This window comes from Salvia miltiorrhiza, unplaced genomic scaffold (assembly GCF_028751815.1).
Source record: "Salvia miltiorrhiza cultivar Shanhuang (shh) unplaced genomic scaffold, IMPLAD_Smil_shh original_scaffold_180_2, whole genome shotgun sequence".
Classification (NCBI taxonomy): domain Eukaryota; kingdom Viridiplantae; phylum Streptophyta; class Magnoliopsida; order Lamiales; family Lamiaceae; genus Salvia; species Salvia miltiorrhiza.
In genome coordinates, this window is record NW_026651494.1 from 72692 (window position 1) to 86645 (window position 13954).

The following is a 13954-nucleotide window of genomic DNA, read 5'->3' on the forward strand; positions in this document are numbered from 1 at the left end:
TTGATGTTGGTAGTCATTCGAATCTCTTGATGTTTGGAGTTTGCCATTACTTTCTTCCTACATTCGTTTTGAATTTTAAAATTTTCATCAAATAATACATCGCTGTAATTACTACTAGATGATTCAATGGTTATCATTGTACTGCTCCAGTCTTTGAGATGCCTGCTTTAGATGTATAGTTTGTATCATAGCTGGTAGGGAGAGAAATATATCAAAGTAGTTGATTAACCAGAACCGATCACCTACCCACCGTGGGCAAGCATAACGTGCCCACCATTGATGTGACAATTTTAATTAGGAAAAATAACTAATAAATCTTACTCTAATTAAAATTATCTTACTATAATTACAATTGCCACATCATGGTGGGCATATTATGCATGCCCACGGTGGGTAGATGATCGGTTCTGGTTGATTAACTATTCAAAATTGGCCAGTTATCTTGGGTATTCTTGTGAAGTTGGAACTTTTGGTCTTGCATTGATCATCGTTAAATAGTTTTTTGGTGTCAAGCCTCTTATACACGAAATGGATTATGTCTAAATTGGCTGGTCATTATTGATACATGTATCTGTTGGTTGAGCTTGATTTCATTTAGCTCATTTGTGGTATTTGTAGAAATTATTGTAGTTTGATACACAAACATTTCTCTGTGGATTTTCCTGTCAAATCTTTTATCTGAAGATTAAGAAAGGTTTTAAGTGATGACTGGGATTCCCTTGGCAATGTTCACAGAAACATTGTCTTTTACCATTGTAATTTGGAATAAATCTAGATTATTCCTGCATTTAGAACTGATAAACTAATTTTATATCAGAGCACACAAGAAATTAATTTGATACCAAATGATAAAAACTCCAACCTAGACACGCTTGCATGCACTATCATAAGATTCAGAACTTTAAAAAAATAGAAATTATGAACTTTTGGACCTTAAAACTTGTGGAGCATTCTACTTGCTCAACACTCACAACACATGAAAATTTACCGAGAATAATTAAATGCAGTTGATTTTATACTGTGACAGCTTTAGGTTGTTTGTTTTATATGTGTGTTTTCAAAGTGTACAAGTGTATTAGGTCACAATAATTAATTGAAGATGGGATTGCATGGCTTTATGCATGCCTCAACAAATGTTTGTAGACATGGAGATACTGACATGAGATGTCGGAGACTCTCGTAATAAATATCTATAAATCATTAATTGAATATAGCTAGATGTTTTATGATCAGTGTAAATTGAATAATGTTAAGCAAATATGAAAATCGCTTCACGATTTATTTTATATATAAGATGGCATTAAAAATTTTTATAATAAGAGGTATATTATAAATTCATATTCTGATAATTGAGTAGGTTTTAGCTTTAATGGTGTTATTAATGGGGTTGGACTCTCTAGGTCTGCTCCATCACATTAATATATAATATTTAAATAAGTTAAAGCAAAAATGTAATGATAAAAGAGTAACAAATATCAGGTATGGCCAACGATAACCCCCCACCCGATCTATAAAACAAAGATTATAAAAAGTTTTTATTCGGAAAAGATTTGTAAAAAGTGTGCCATTATTGAATAACATATTTTCCAATTAAATAGCCTAAAAAGGCAAATAATGAAAATAAAAATAAAAAATTGTAATGTTCAAAGTTACGTTTCTGCATTTTTATCAGATAAAAAGTAAAACGTTAAATTAGTTTTGTTTTCTGGCAATGAAATTGATGAATTGTAAACAATAAAAAATTAAAAAGATGTCAAAAAGGAGCAGAGACAGCGCACCGTTAAGCGCTAATTGTAAATTAATTCCTCCTTTTATTTAATCTTTTTATTATTTTTGTTCATCATTTCCTCTGCGATCTCAGTCTTCTCCGGCGTTCATGGCGTCTTCTAGCTCCGGCAATTCCGTGCCTGCTCCCGGTATGCTCGATGACAATTCCTATTCAATTTCGACCAATTTTTGCGTTTATGTCTTCATAATAGTTTGAACTCCAAATTGTTGTGCGGGGTTTTTTTCAAATTCCCAGAGGCAGTTCAAGTTCTCGTCTCGTCGTTGGCGGACGAGTCGCCGGTTGTCAGAGAGGCGTCGGCCGCTACTCTGAAGGACATTGCTTCCGTGTAATTTCTTGCTCCTGCCTGTCCATTTTGTTTCAGTGATTGGAAATTTGAGCCTGTTGATGTTTGTATCGTGATGGAATGAATTGTTTGGGTCATGTTCAAGCTTGAATTGGTTTCTTCAATGCCTACAGGAATCCGCTTCTGGTTCTTGATTGTTGTTCGACCGTGTCGCGTGGCGGTAGAAGGGTACTGTCTCGTTTTATGCTCTTCGTTTTTATACAAACTGTGTAATTGTCAAGTGGTAGTAAGATATCAGCATTAACGAATGAGCATTGTACCTATATTTCAGAGATTTGGGAAAATTGCTGGATTATTTCAAGTTATGTCTGTGGCAATTCGTGCGTTGAATAAAGCTGATGTTGATCCTCAATATATGGCAAAGTTTGCTAAAGTTGCCTCTGCTGAGATAATCTCAACCAAGGTACAAAACAACTAGGTTGCACACGCATGCATGTGTGGAAAAATATCATTGCGACCTTGTCAAGCTTAAACACTGGTTTGAACCTTCTGTGTCCCTCTAGTAACATTCATGGAGTTAATTTACTCTGCCCCCTTTTATCTTCTCTATGCAGAAAATGTGGTAGAAACTTTAACTGATTGTTAATGTTTTATTTAGTCTTATAGAGAGAGTTATTGGAAATGCTCTTCATTTAATGCCTTATTAGCTGTTTTTGCCAAGTCTAAAAGCTTAACTGTCTGAGCCAGCATGGTTTAACAACTGCAAACTTAAACAACTGCAAACTTAGACTTAATCTGCTCTTCAGATTTTATTGATCTTATCGACAAAGCCATGGAGATGCTGTTCATTTGATACCTTATTTGCCGTATCTGCTATGTCTAATTTTGTAGCTCCGAACCAGCACTAGATTTTAAGAACACTGAACTTAATCTAATCAAATCAACTCTTGAGATTCATTGAGCTTCTTGAGAGAGTAATGGAGATGCTATTTGTGAGCCTCATTAGTTCTTTCTTAGCTGTCTGAGCACTTTAAATGATTTAGTCCCTGTTCATATGTATAGTTTTGGGCCTTTTGGATTTCCTTTATGGTGATAATGGTTTATCGGGTGGGTCTAAATGGAGATTGAGAAAGATTTTATAATCCAACTATTACCTCTAATGTTGATTTTAGCATCCTGTAATTATCGGAGTAGATAAGTTTTTTATTGGAGCATCCTTTGTTTTTATCATAGAAGTTGTATACAAGACATATTTGGGGTTTTGACCACCCTATATCTTGGAAATGAAGCGTGAACTTTTTGCTCAACTGTTTTATATTAGTTGCAGTTCAGTAAATGCTATTTTATTGTTTCTACTACTGGTTCCAGTAAATATGTGCTATGTCACAAGTATTCTAAGTTTTTGTCACTTTTGGTTATGATAACATCTAAAGAAACTGCTATGCAGTCAGCTTAGATATTATCTGGATGCACATTCTCCACGTCCCAAAACAACAAACCAATAAGAGAATCTTTACCCACATGTATTATGATATTGAAGGGTGAAATTTGCAGTTCCTGGTAGACTGCAAAGAGTTCAAAATTCTAGGAAAGTTATATTTTATTTAAATATCTGCTTTATGTTTACTTTTGTTTTAGTTTAGATTCTGAAAAAAGAAGATTATTGAATTAAATTAGAGAAAAGTAACAGAATTTCAGTTGACTTCAGGACATTTGTCTTTCTTATTTTAACATTTATTTATATATATTCAGATAGCCTGAACAAATAAAAAATAAAAAAATTTAATGAAGTGCCAGGGCAAAATAGAAGTCTCTGAAGTGCATAGCCGCATAGGCTACGTGATCGTATATTTTAAGACACATACTTTTTAGCTTGAAATTGTCTAAATCCAGTTCACAACTTACAAATTCCTTTTAGAATGCGTATTAATGATTCAAATGCTGTTTGGTCAAATGATTTCATTTGTTTGTGGGTATACATTGATAATGCAATATAGAAATGTTTCTCATTTTTACCTTCTTCAGGAACTTAATGCCGATTGGCAAAAGGCTGCATCGGGTGTACTTGTTGCATTAGGTTTGCACCTGCCTGACCTTGTAAGTTCCTTGCTCAGACCGATTTAGATGACTCAGCGAATGAAGCATAGTCCTTTTTTTTAATTACCATTTGACCTATTTGAGCTTTAACCATTATGCGTAGTACTTCTCTGCACTTATGTTCACATTTCGTCTGGATAGCCTAAAACCTTCTTCAAGTTTGATCCTCGACATTTGAATGAAAAATATTGCATAACCTTAATATTGGTAGTTGATTTGGAGTTGGAGCTGAATCATCTATGTACGTCATTTGAGCAAAGCATACATTTTAGTTTTACTTTGACATGAATGATTTTGCATTTGTTATCAGTTCGATGGCTACTCATTTTAGCCAACTCTATTTTCAAGAGCTACACAACCTGCTAAGGACTCATAACTGTTAACGAGTGTCAACGACTTCTATGTTGACCTTTGATGCAGAGATACAATACATGTTTATCTACTTACTTTTTCAGATGATGGAAGAAATATTTCTTCATCTCTCTGGGACAAATTCAGCTCTTCCTGCGATGGTTCAAATACTTGCAGATTTTGCTTCATCTGATGGTATTCCTACTTCTCTAGTCTTTTTTGCTCTGATATACAAATACATATATAATTTTAAATGGGTAGTTGATGTAATTTTTTTTTTATATGTGAAGCTTTTCAGTTCGCTCCACGGCTCAAAGGTGTACTTACTAGAGTTCTTCCTATTCTTGGAAATGTAAAAGACATACATCGGCCTATTTTTGCAAATGGTATGTTAACTTTTGTTGCATCTATGTTACGAGGTAGCTTGTGATTTCTTTTTGCTATTGTTCCAATATTGTAATGAATGTCAAGAGAATCAAGGATGCTATATGCCTCTAGCATGACCATTCTAATACTGAAGACATGAACAACTCTATTTGGTGCTCAACAGTAGGGGTGAAATTGCGTAATTCTTGTAATTGAATTAGCTTTTCATATGTCATGCTCGGCGAATAAACAATTTTTACATCCCAGATGCTCGGACTCTCCATAAATGGGAGAGTACCTGTCTACGTAGGGTTCAACATGGAGCCGGGTGCCGAATACGCACTGGGTTCTTCATATTTCACGTGGACTCAGCAATGGTTCTCATAAAATGATTGGGGCGATCGCCTTGAGGCGCGCCTCAAGGCGAGGTGGCGCCAAACCGCCTCAATCTCCGTCTCTGTGTTGATTCTGAGTATGGGCGCCTCCACGCTCCGTTGGGCTGAGGCGGTGCAAGGCTGCACTAAGGCGAATGTCTTTATCTTTAGTTATTTTAGTGTTTCTAGGTCTAGTTTTTGGACCCAAACATTATTTTAAAAAAGCCCAATCATTTGAAACCCTAACTTCAAATTAAGAGTCCATTCAGATTTGTTTAATAATTAGTAACTCAACCCTGAATCTATTGTTGACAAAAAAAAGTCCATTCAGGGTTCAACTTTTTAATGTGTATTAAATAATTATAGCAATGCTTAGTACTTTATCTAATGTTTTTTTTTCTTATTATTTATTACATGAATAAAAAAAATGTAATACTCCCTCCGTCCCATTACAAATGTCTCACTTTCCATAATGGGATGTCCCATTACAAATGTCTCATTCCTTTTTTGGCAATATATTCTCTCTCTATACCTAATATTTAAATAATTTCCATCAACCTACTTTATCTACTTGCTACACATTTCTTAATCTCCGTGCCCAAAAGTAATGGGACGGAGGGAGTATTAATTGCTCAAACGTGTCCCCGCACCCGTGTCCTAATTTCGGATCCTTTTTTCCCGTGTCCCCGTATCCTAAATTTGGAAAAGTTAAGAGTCGGGATCACATTCCTGCACCCGAGTCCGAGCAACATAGGACCCCAGTGATACAAGAACCTAGAAACTATAGATTCTGATTAGGAAGAAGATCATAATGGTCATTTATGCTTGTTGTTTCAATTAACTCTTCTTTTTCTGCTTTCCATTTTAGGCTAGTTTTTATTGATTTATTAGTACTTGGTAGAACTGTATAAATGCCATCACGTTATGATACTCCAACAGAAACTTTACAGCACACTCTACTTACATAAAGAAAGTTTTTGTCCTCTTTCAGCATTCAAGTCGTGGTGTCAGGCCTGTTGGCAGTATGGCATTGATTTCCCACTGCATACAGCTATTGATGGTGATGTCATGTAAGACTTGTTTCTAGCTTTTGCTCTATTCTGCATAATTATTACACCATTTTCTGCATACAATTACTGTAGGTTGTGCTGAGCCATTTTGGTGCAGGTCTTTCCTGAACTCTGCGTTTGAGCTTCTATTGAGAGTTTGGGCAACTTCACGGGATCTCAAGGTTTCTATTTTGAAATATGCATAATTTATGTCTCAGTTATTGCTTTTTCCCTCTTATGTGGTAAAATCTTAAAATTGTGTATTGTTCACTCTTCTGCGATTTAAAAGAATTTATTTGGTCTGACTCATTTTTTATTGTCTGATGAAACATCTTTTAGTTGATGCTTTTGAGTTTGTTCCTTGTGGGGAATCTCTTTAAAAGATTGTTATGGAAGTTTTGTTTGCTGGGCATTACACTTTTTCTTCTTTATATATAGCTTATTGTCTTTTGACCTTTTGGAGCTAAGATACGGTAACTATGCCAGGAAGTGTGATGATTTTTGTGTCGTTTTTGTCTTTGTGGCTAAGATGACCTCTAGTATTAGTCATGAGAGTTACTTGCATACATAACTCATTTCAAAGGATTATAAATTGAACCATTTTACCATTGCCAGGTTGTCCGTGCCTTAACTGGTAACCTCATTGATTTATTCAGATCATAAAGTACCCTATATTGTTTACAAACTTCAATTACTTACCCTCTTGTCTCGTAAATTACGGACAATGGGTTATTCTTTCTGGTTTCAACATTTGATTGCTCTAACAATAGTAAGTATTCACAAAACTACTACTTATTTAATTTGTTTCACCCTGGAATATGGAGGGAACTACTTTCTTTATGAGGTAAACATTAGCACTGTCACACCTAGATCACAAGGGGTGCATAAATGATCTGTAAGGTTTCGAAAAAAAGCCCAGTTATTATCTTGGTCAAAATTAGGTGACATGAAAATATTAGCATGGATGTGAATTGTATCTTGGGATAAAAGACTAAGAGGTTGTTTGGCTAAGATTATCTTAGACTGCCTATAAGATGTTTCAAGAGCTTATAAGATGTAATGTCTCAACAAATTATAAGTTGTGAAAGTGTTTGGATAATTGAGCTTATAAGCTAGGGAGAGAATATTGTGAGTTACATTACAAAAATCCTAGTTAGTGTAACACCTTAATTTTTTTAACAAACTAAATAAAACAATTAAATAAATAAAAACTTAACTATAAAAGTTTAACAATTTAAAATCAACTTGATTAACTTTAACAAATGTACTGCCACGACCATCAACAAATATTTTAAATTGAACAATTCCTAAAAGAAATTAACCATAACTTTAGAAAAGCTAACTAAGTGGTCCTGATTTAAACATAAACTCCATTAACTTGAAAGATTATAACAAAGATAATAAACTATTCGCACTAGTCATTCTCGGCTTCTATGACTGCTTTGATTCCTAAATCTGCAAAATTGAAAAGGAAAATAGGGGTGAGCATATTGTAAATATACTCAATGAGAAACAATACGTTTTAATATGTAATCAAATCACGTTATCATAAACCCAAAATTCTTGCAAAGCATGAGCCAATGGGGAAGAGACTTGTGCCCCATGACCAAATCTTGATCATAGCTTGAGTCGATAGGGTAGAGACTCGAGCCCCATGACTTATCATGAACTTATAATGTTAATCGATGGTGTAGAAACCCGAGCCCCATGACTTAACGTGAACATAATCTATTATCCATGGGTTCTTGAAGAATCATACATGTTTTCGTATAACCAAACATGAAATTAAAACATATAAACAACATGGATAACATAAACAATAAGCATAAATTCCCCACCTCAAAAATCGAACACGATAAAATCAATCAATTTCGGGAGAGAACGAGAAAGTGTTTTGAAATTTCGTGAATGTCGTAGGAAAGAAACGCATACGATGTCTAATAAATATATTTACGTGAAATACGATATGCAGTTATAACCATAATAAAATCCTACTCCTCTAACTCTGCCAAACAGGAATCACGTTATTCTCAATAACTATTACAAATACAGAATAATAAAAATACTGTGAAATAAAAATATGAGATTTACCAATTTTATTTCTTTTAGCCTTGTCTTTTCTAAAAGCCCAAATCAAAAGATAATACTTTGATTCTATTTACTATGAAAATTCTCAAGGCCCAATATGTATATATTTTTCTATTCGATTTTAACTAGGGCGCAACTACGGACTCCCTCAAGTCTAGAACAAAATCCATATTTCCAAACACAAAATAATTTCAATTTAAAGCATTTAACACAAGTAAAAAGTGGGGCGTTACAATTAGAGAGAGAAAATTGGAAAGGTATATGTTGGAAATAACAAATTATAGTAGGGTTGTTTTTGTAAATTGATTGTTGCTTATAAGATTATGTAAAAATAAGTTGGGGTTGGGGAACTTATTTTTGAGGAGCTTATGAGATGGTGGCACTTATTTTGACAGCTTATAAGCTGTTTAGGGGTTATTTTGCCAAACACATCTCAAGAGCTCATAAGCTGTTTTAAGGAGCTTATAAGCTAAGCCAAACACCCTCTATATGTGAGATATCAGTAAACTTCATAATCATCACTAGGGTCTATACCTAATCTTACACCCTTTTCAAATAATTGGATGAACTTTAGCTCAAACGCATGCTCATCCTAAAAAAGTAGGACTTGGACACCACAAAGTTTCACTGCATCTGATCCGATCAAAACCTGGTAAAGGACAGAATGATGGCCCTATTGCCAAATGACTTTATTGCACGTAGGACACAATTGACCACTTAAGTAAGCATTCTTGTTTCTGTATTACCTTATTTTTCAGGACACTTCCATTTGCAAGATGAATAATTTGGAAACAAAATTCACATGTCTTCTAATGTTTAGCAATATAATAATTTGGCGAACAATTACTCAATTGGTAAAAGTATGACTTAATTGATAATTCTTTCAGAATTGGCTGGAGTCCAAAAAACTTGCGAAGGTTTGATTTTTTTGGCTATTAAACTACAAAGTACATTTTCATATTCTTTTTGTGCTTAAAGTGAATATATCTGCTGAAGTTTAGAAGAAATACCAGAGCTTTGTCAACAATATAGTGTGTTTTCTTTCTGCAGGTTCGAGTATCTACAGTTGAGGCCTTAGGCCAGATGGTTGGTCTAGTTACTCGGACTCAATTGAAGTCGGCTTTGCCAAGATTAGTGCCCACTATTTTGGAACTGTGAGCTGTTAGCTTGATATGTTTGTTTATATATCTTCTCAGTTCACTAATAATGTGCGATGTTCCTGCTGTAGATCCCCTTGTTCATAGTTTAAAACCGGCTGACCGATACTTATCTGAAGTTGGTATTGTTTGTTTATCAACTGAATAAATTGGCTAACATTTTCTTTTTCAATTTTCTCCGTCCCTCCTTTTTTTTTTGTTAATATAGGTATAAGAAAGATCAAGAAGTAGCAGCATTTGTGGCTACATGTAGTCTCCACAATCTCTTGAATGCTTCTTTACTTTCAGAAAGTGGCCCACCTTTGCTGGACTTTGAGGTTGAATATGTTTGTGATTTTACTATTGTGAAGGATGAAGTTTTGGGGTTTTAAGTATGTTTTACTGCATGTTTGGCATCATCCTAGAAGCTTTCCAGCTTTCTAATAATTTTGGTCTCCCTTCTCTTATTTTGTGGTTACCTATAGAATTGTGGTTTGCTTATTTTCCTGAGTAATAGCAATGCTCTTATTAAATGTGGTTGAACCACTGGTACAATTTTCTATCTTCAAGTTTTCTTAGATCATACTGCCACAATATGAAATAGGGACAGTTTACTGTTGAACAATCATTGGAAGGTTGTGGTAGAAATACATATACTCAAAGCTTACATAAAATGTTCATTTTCTATAGAAAGTTATGTTGATAATTACATGATGAAGTTTCTAACAAAAACAACTATTGAGTTAAAAGTGTATCAGGTATAATATTTAGGTATATGTTTGAAAATACAGATGAAATCTTGGTTTGTTTGATTCAGTAACGTGTCCTCTTGTTTCCTCCAAGATTTCATGGTCTTATATGGGTTGTTATTTTGCAGGATCTCACCGTCATATTGTCAACACTTCTTCCTGTGGTTTGTATCAGTAATGACAATAAACAGCAGTCAGATTTTCCAGTGGGACTGAAGGTAGAATCTAGTGGTGTTCTGATGTGTTTACAAGAATATATAAATTGATATGAAGAAGAATATATTACAAATGCAAAAGAGAGTGAAGGATAACGGTTAAAGATCCCAAAGTAGAACATAAATTAGCTAAAAGACTTCACCAGAGTCTAAAAGTATCAGGTACAAAGAAATCCTTGATGTCTCTATGGACCAACCACCCAACCCAAAATTTTACCCTATCCCAAAGTTCTTCCACATGCTAACAACTCTCCTATTTACTCTGAAGTGTTTATACATAAGAATATAATTATATTCTGCGATGTGCACTTGGCAGTTGTTTACTTCTTGCTATTATTTTCCTGTCTTTTCCCCACTTAAATTCATGGGATGGATTGCAAAAGGATTTCTTCACGTTTTTTACCACCTTTCTCTTGGAATACCCTTGGAGCATGAAGAAACTTTATAGTTTTGGACTCCCCCACCTTTCCCGTGAGATCTCCCGGATTGTGAATTTTCCCCTGCATTATAGTGATCGCGTCTCACTTCATAATTTTTTTCTTTTGCTTTTGGCTGATACGATCTTGTACTTGATTTTCTTTTCTAGTGTAAGTTCTAGAAAGGTGGATTTTCTTGTAATTATATTCCTGTTCTGGTAGCTATTTGATGTGTATGTTATGTATCTGCAGACCTACAATGAAGTTCAACATTGCTTTCTCACAGTTGGTCAGGTTTACCCGGAAGATATGTTTGCGTTCCTTCTCTATGTGGGTAACATTTATAAAATATTATATTAGTGCAAATTCTCTAAGTTGTTTTTCTATAAGACGTAAGGTTGAACATGAAAACACCTAAGCCCCAAGAAATGACAGAAATAAAAGTAATTTGAAAAGATTGGATAATGTCTTATGTATAGTATCTGAATGATGTATGTTCCAGAAATGCAGGTTGAAAGAAGATCCTCTTACTTTTGGTGCACTGTCTGTCCTAAAGCATCTTTTACCTAGGTTAGCTTTCTTTGTTCTTCTTTAATTTTTTTTGATTTCAAGATCTTCTACCAACTTATGCCCTCATTGGTTCCTTTTTAAGATTGTCTGAATCTTGGCATGCTAAAAGGCCTTTGCTAGTTGAAGCAGTGAAAAATTTGTTAGAAGAGAGGGATTTGGCTGTCTGCAAGGCACTTTCTGAGGTAGTGTCTCAGCAGCAAAGTTGCAATGTTTTCATATACAATATAATGGCGTGCACTTACCCTGATCATCTTCGATTGCAGTTGATTGTTGTTATGGCTTCCCACTGTTACTTGGTTGGTCCAGCAGGGGAGTTATTTGTGGAGTACTTGGTACGACACTGTGCTATAACAGATTTAAATGGGGCAGATAATGAGAGTTCAAAGGACTTTATGAAGTCAACTGGCTCTTTCAATCCTTTCATGTACAAGAAATCAGAGGTTGGTTGTCTGCTTAGAATGTCTGGCTCTCTGTTTGAGCATGATCATCTGCTGATCAAATCTGATAATAATACACTGCAGAATGACTATCCTTTACTTATGTCGTCATAGTATAGAGCGTGCTTGTATATATATGCTACATTGTAAATCAAAGGAACTACAACTTTTATGAATATTGTAAGACTTGTTATTTAGCCATCCTATTGTAAGAATACCGAACTTGAATGATCAGCAGAAGATATTTTCTTGATATCATGCTTTAATTTGTTTGGCCCACTGAAATATCTTGTGAAAAGGAACAACATCAACGACTTCAAAAGTACGGTTGCCAAATGGTACTAGTGGTAGTATTTCTGCAATATGAAAGATGGTGAATGAGTTATTTTGAAGAAAACAAATGTCAGAACTTCCATGGGGAAGTATAAAATCTGAATGGACCTTGTAGCAAATCTAAATGCTTGTCCTCCCATAGTCTTCTTTTTATTTATAAGCCCTTGGATCATTTACAGGTGAAGATTGGAGGTGTATCTCCAACTGAGCTACGTGACACCTGTGAAAAAGGTCTCCTTTTGATAACAGTGACCATTCCTGAAATGGAGGTATATTGACGCCTTTGGTGTCATTTGTCAGTTGCTCTTCTTTTCATAATAATTTTTTCTGATTATTTTTGAAACTTTAATATAATAGCTATTGTGTTTGAAACTTCCAGCATGTGCTCTGGCCATTTTTACTGAAAATGATCATACCACGGATTTACACTGGAGCAGTTGCCACAGTAAGATACTAAATCTATTTGTAACGTAAAATGCATCTCTAGCATTTTGTCTCAAGATTCCACCAACTTAGTTTCTCTATCTGATGGAATACGATACTCATCATGTAAATTATGTTTCTGTTCTCAGTGATTTGATGCTTTATGCAGGTTTGCAGGTGCATCTCAGAATTATGCAGACATAAAAGTACCCAGAGTGATACAATTGTTTCTGATTTTAAAGCTCGTGTAGATCTTCCGAATCCGGAGGTTAGATATCCTTTGTTGAAATAATTATATGAATTGCTCTTCTGATAGAAAATCATCACCTACACAACTTAAAATTCAGGATCTTTTTGCACGTCTTGTGGTACTTCTTCATAATCCACTCGCGAGAGAGCAGTTAGTGACTCATATTCTGGCGGTAAGTTTGCTTTATCACTGTCTGATATATATATATATATAATATATATATATATATATATATATATATATATATACAATAATGTAGTTTTGAAGAATGATTATTTAGATCCATAACTTGGTATTCAGCTGAGAAGTATTGCTTGCAATAATGGTTGTACACTTACACATGTGAGAATTTGTATTGATTTTAATTAATTGAAGAGATTTTTTACTTTTTAATGATCAAATCACTTATGATCTAATGGACTTTTGATAATCTTAATAGATGAAGCATCTTCATTTATGCCTAGAGAACAGTGCAGACTCTTTCTTTCCTTAATAGTAGTCAGCATTTGAATTATAGACTTTGGCCTCATGTAGGGCTTATCGACTACTATTAATCTGGATAGTTGAAGCATTACATGTAAAACTGCTCTTTCATTTGTGCCTAGAATGCTGTGCAGACTCTTTCTATACTGTAAGAGCTGGTTATCATCAGTGTTTCAAAGTTGTCTTGTTTTGATCAAAGAAGAATGAGAAAGAAGTCAAACGGAGAAAAAATCATGAAGGAAGAAAAGAGGAAAAATAAAAATAGTAATATATATATATATATATTTGCTCCCTCCAGGATTCGAACCTAGGTAAATTTTCGCCCCCTCTAGGTAAATATCAGCCATAGGATTTGAAAATCCAACGTTACAGATTCATTCCCATTTCTTACTACATTTGTCTATTTTCTTTGATCTTCTCCCTATATATATTATATATAACCCATTAAGCAGCTTACTAAAATAATATGCTTTTAAAGAATAAAACCTAAAGTCAGAAGTGGCTAAAAGCCTAAAAAGACATATTAACACTATACTATATATCCA

At 34.4% G+C, this 13954-nt stretch overlaps 1 protein-coding gene across 2 annotated transcripts in view; it reads left to right on the plus strand.

Annotated features, from left to right (window-relative positions):
- The first annotated feature begins 1748 nt into the window (after nt 1-1748).
- Nucleotides 1749-13954, plus strand: part of LOC131003214 (protein SHOOT GRAVITROPISM 6) — a 31809-nt gene continuing 19603 nt past the window's right edge. The window contains exons 1-20 of one of the 2 annotated variants that reach the window (XM_057929688.1): nt 1749-1916; nt 2024-2114; nt 2246-2300; nt 2404-2535; nt 4098-4169; nt 4625-4715; nt 4811-4906; nt 6252-6330; nt 6428-6491; nt 9448-9551; nt 9763-9871; nt 10411-10500; nt 11166-11243; nt 11416-11483; nt 11566-11665; nt 11747-11923; nt 12433-12522; nt 12633-12698; nt 12846-12944; nt 13024-13098. In XM_057929688.1, coding sequence (XP_057785671.1) covers nt 1877-1916; nt 2024-2114; nt 2246-2300; nt 2404-2535; nt 4098-4169; nt 4625-4715; nt 4811-4906; nt 6252-6330; nt 6428-6491; nt 9448-9551; nt 9763-9871; nt 10411-10500; nt 11166-11243; nt 11416-11483; nt 11566-11665; nt 11747-11923; nt 12433-12522; nt 12633-12698; nt 12846-12944; nt 13024-13098 — 1776 coding nt within the window. In that variant the 5' untranslated portion in view covers nt 1749-1876. Of the gene's footprint in view, nt 1917-2023; nt 2115-2245; nt 2301-2403; nt 2536-4097; nt 4170-4624; nt 4716-4810; nt 4907-6251; nt 6331-6427; nt 6492-9447; nt 9552-9762; nt 9872-10405; nt 10501-11165; nt 11244-11415; nt 11484-11565; nt 11666-11746; nt 11924-12432; nt 12523-12632; nt 12699-12845; nt 12945-13023; nt 13099-13954 lie in introns of those variants that run through there. The other variant, XM_057929689.1, reaches the window with a different exon arrangement.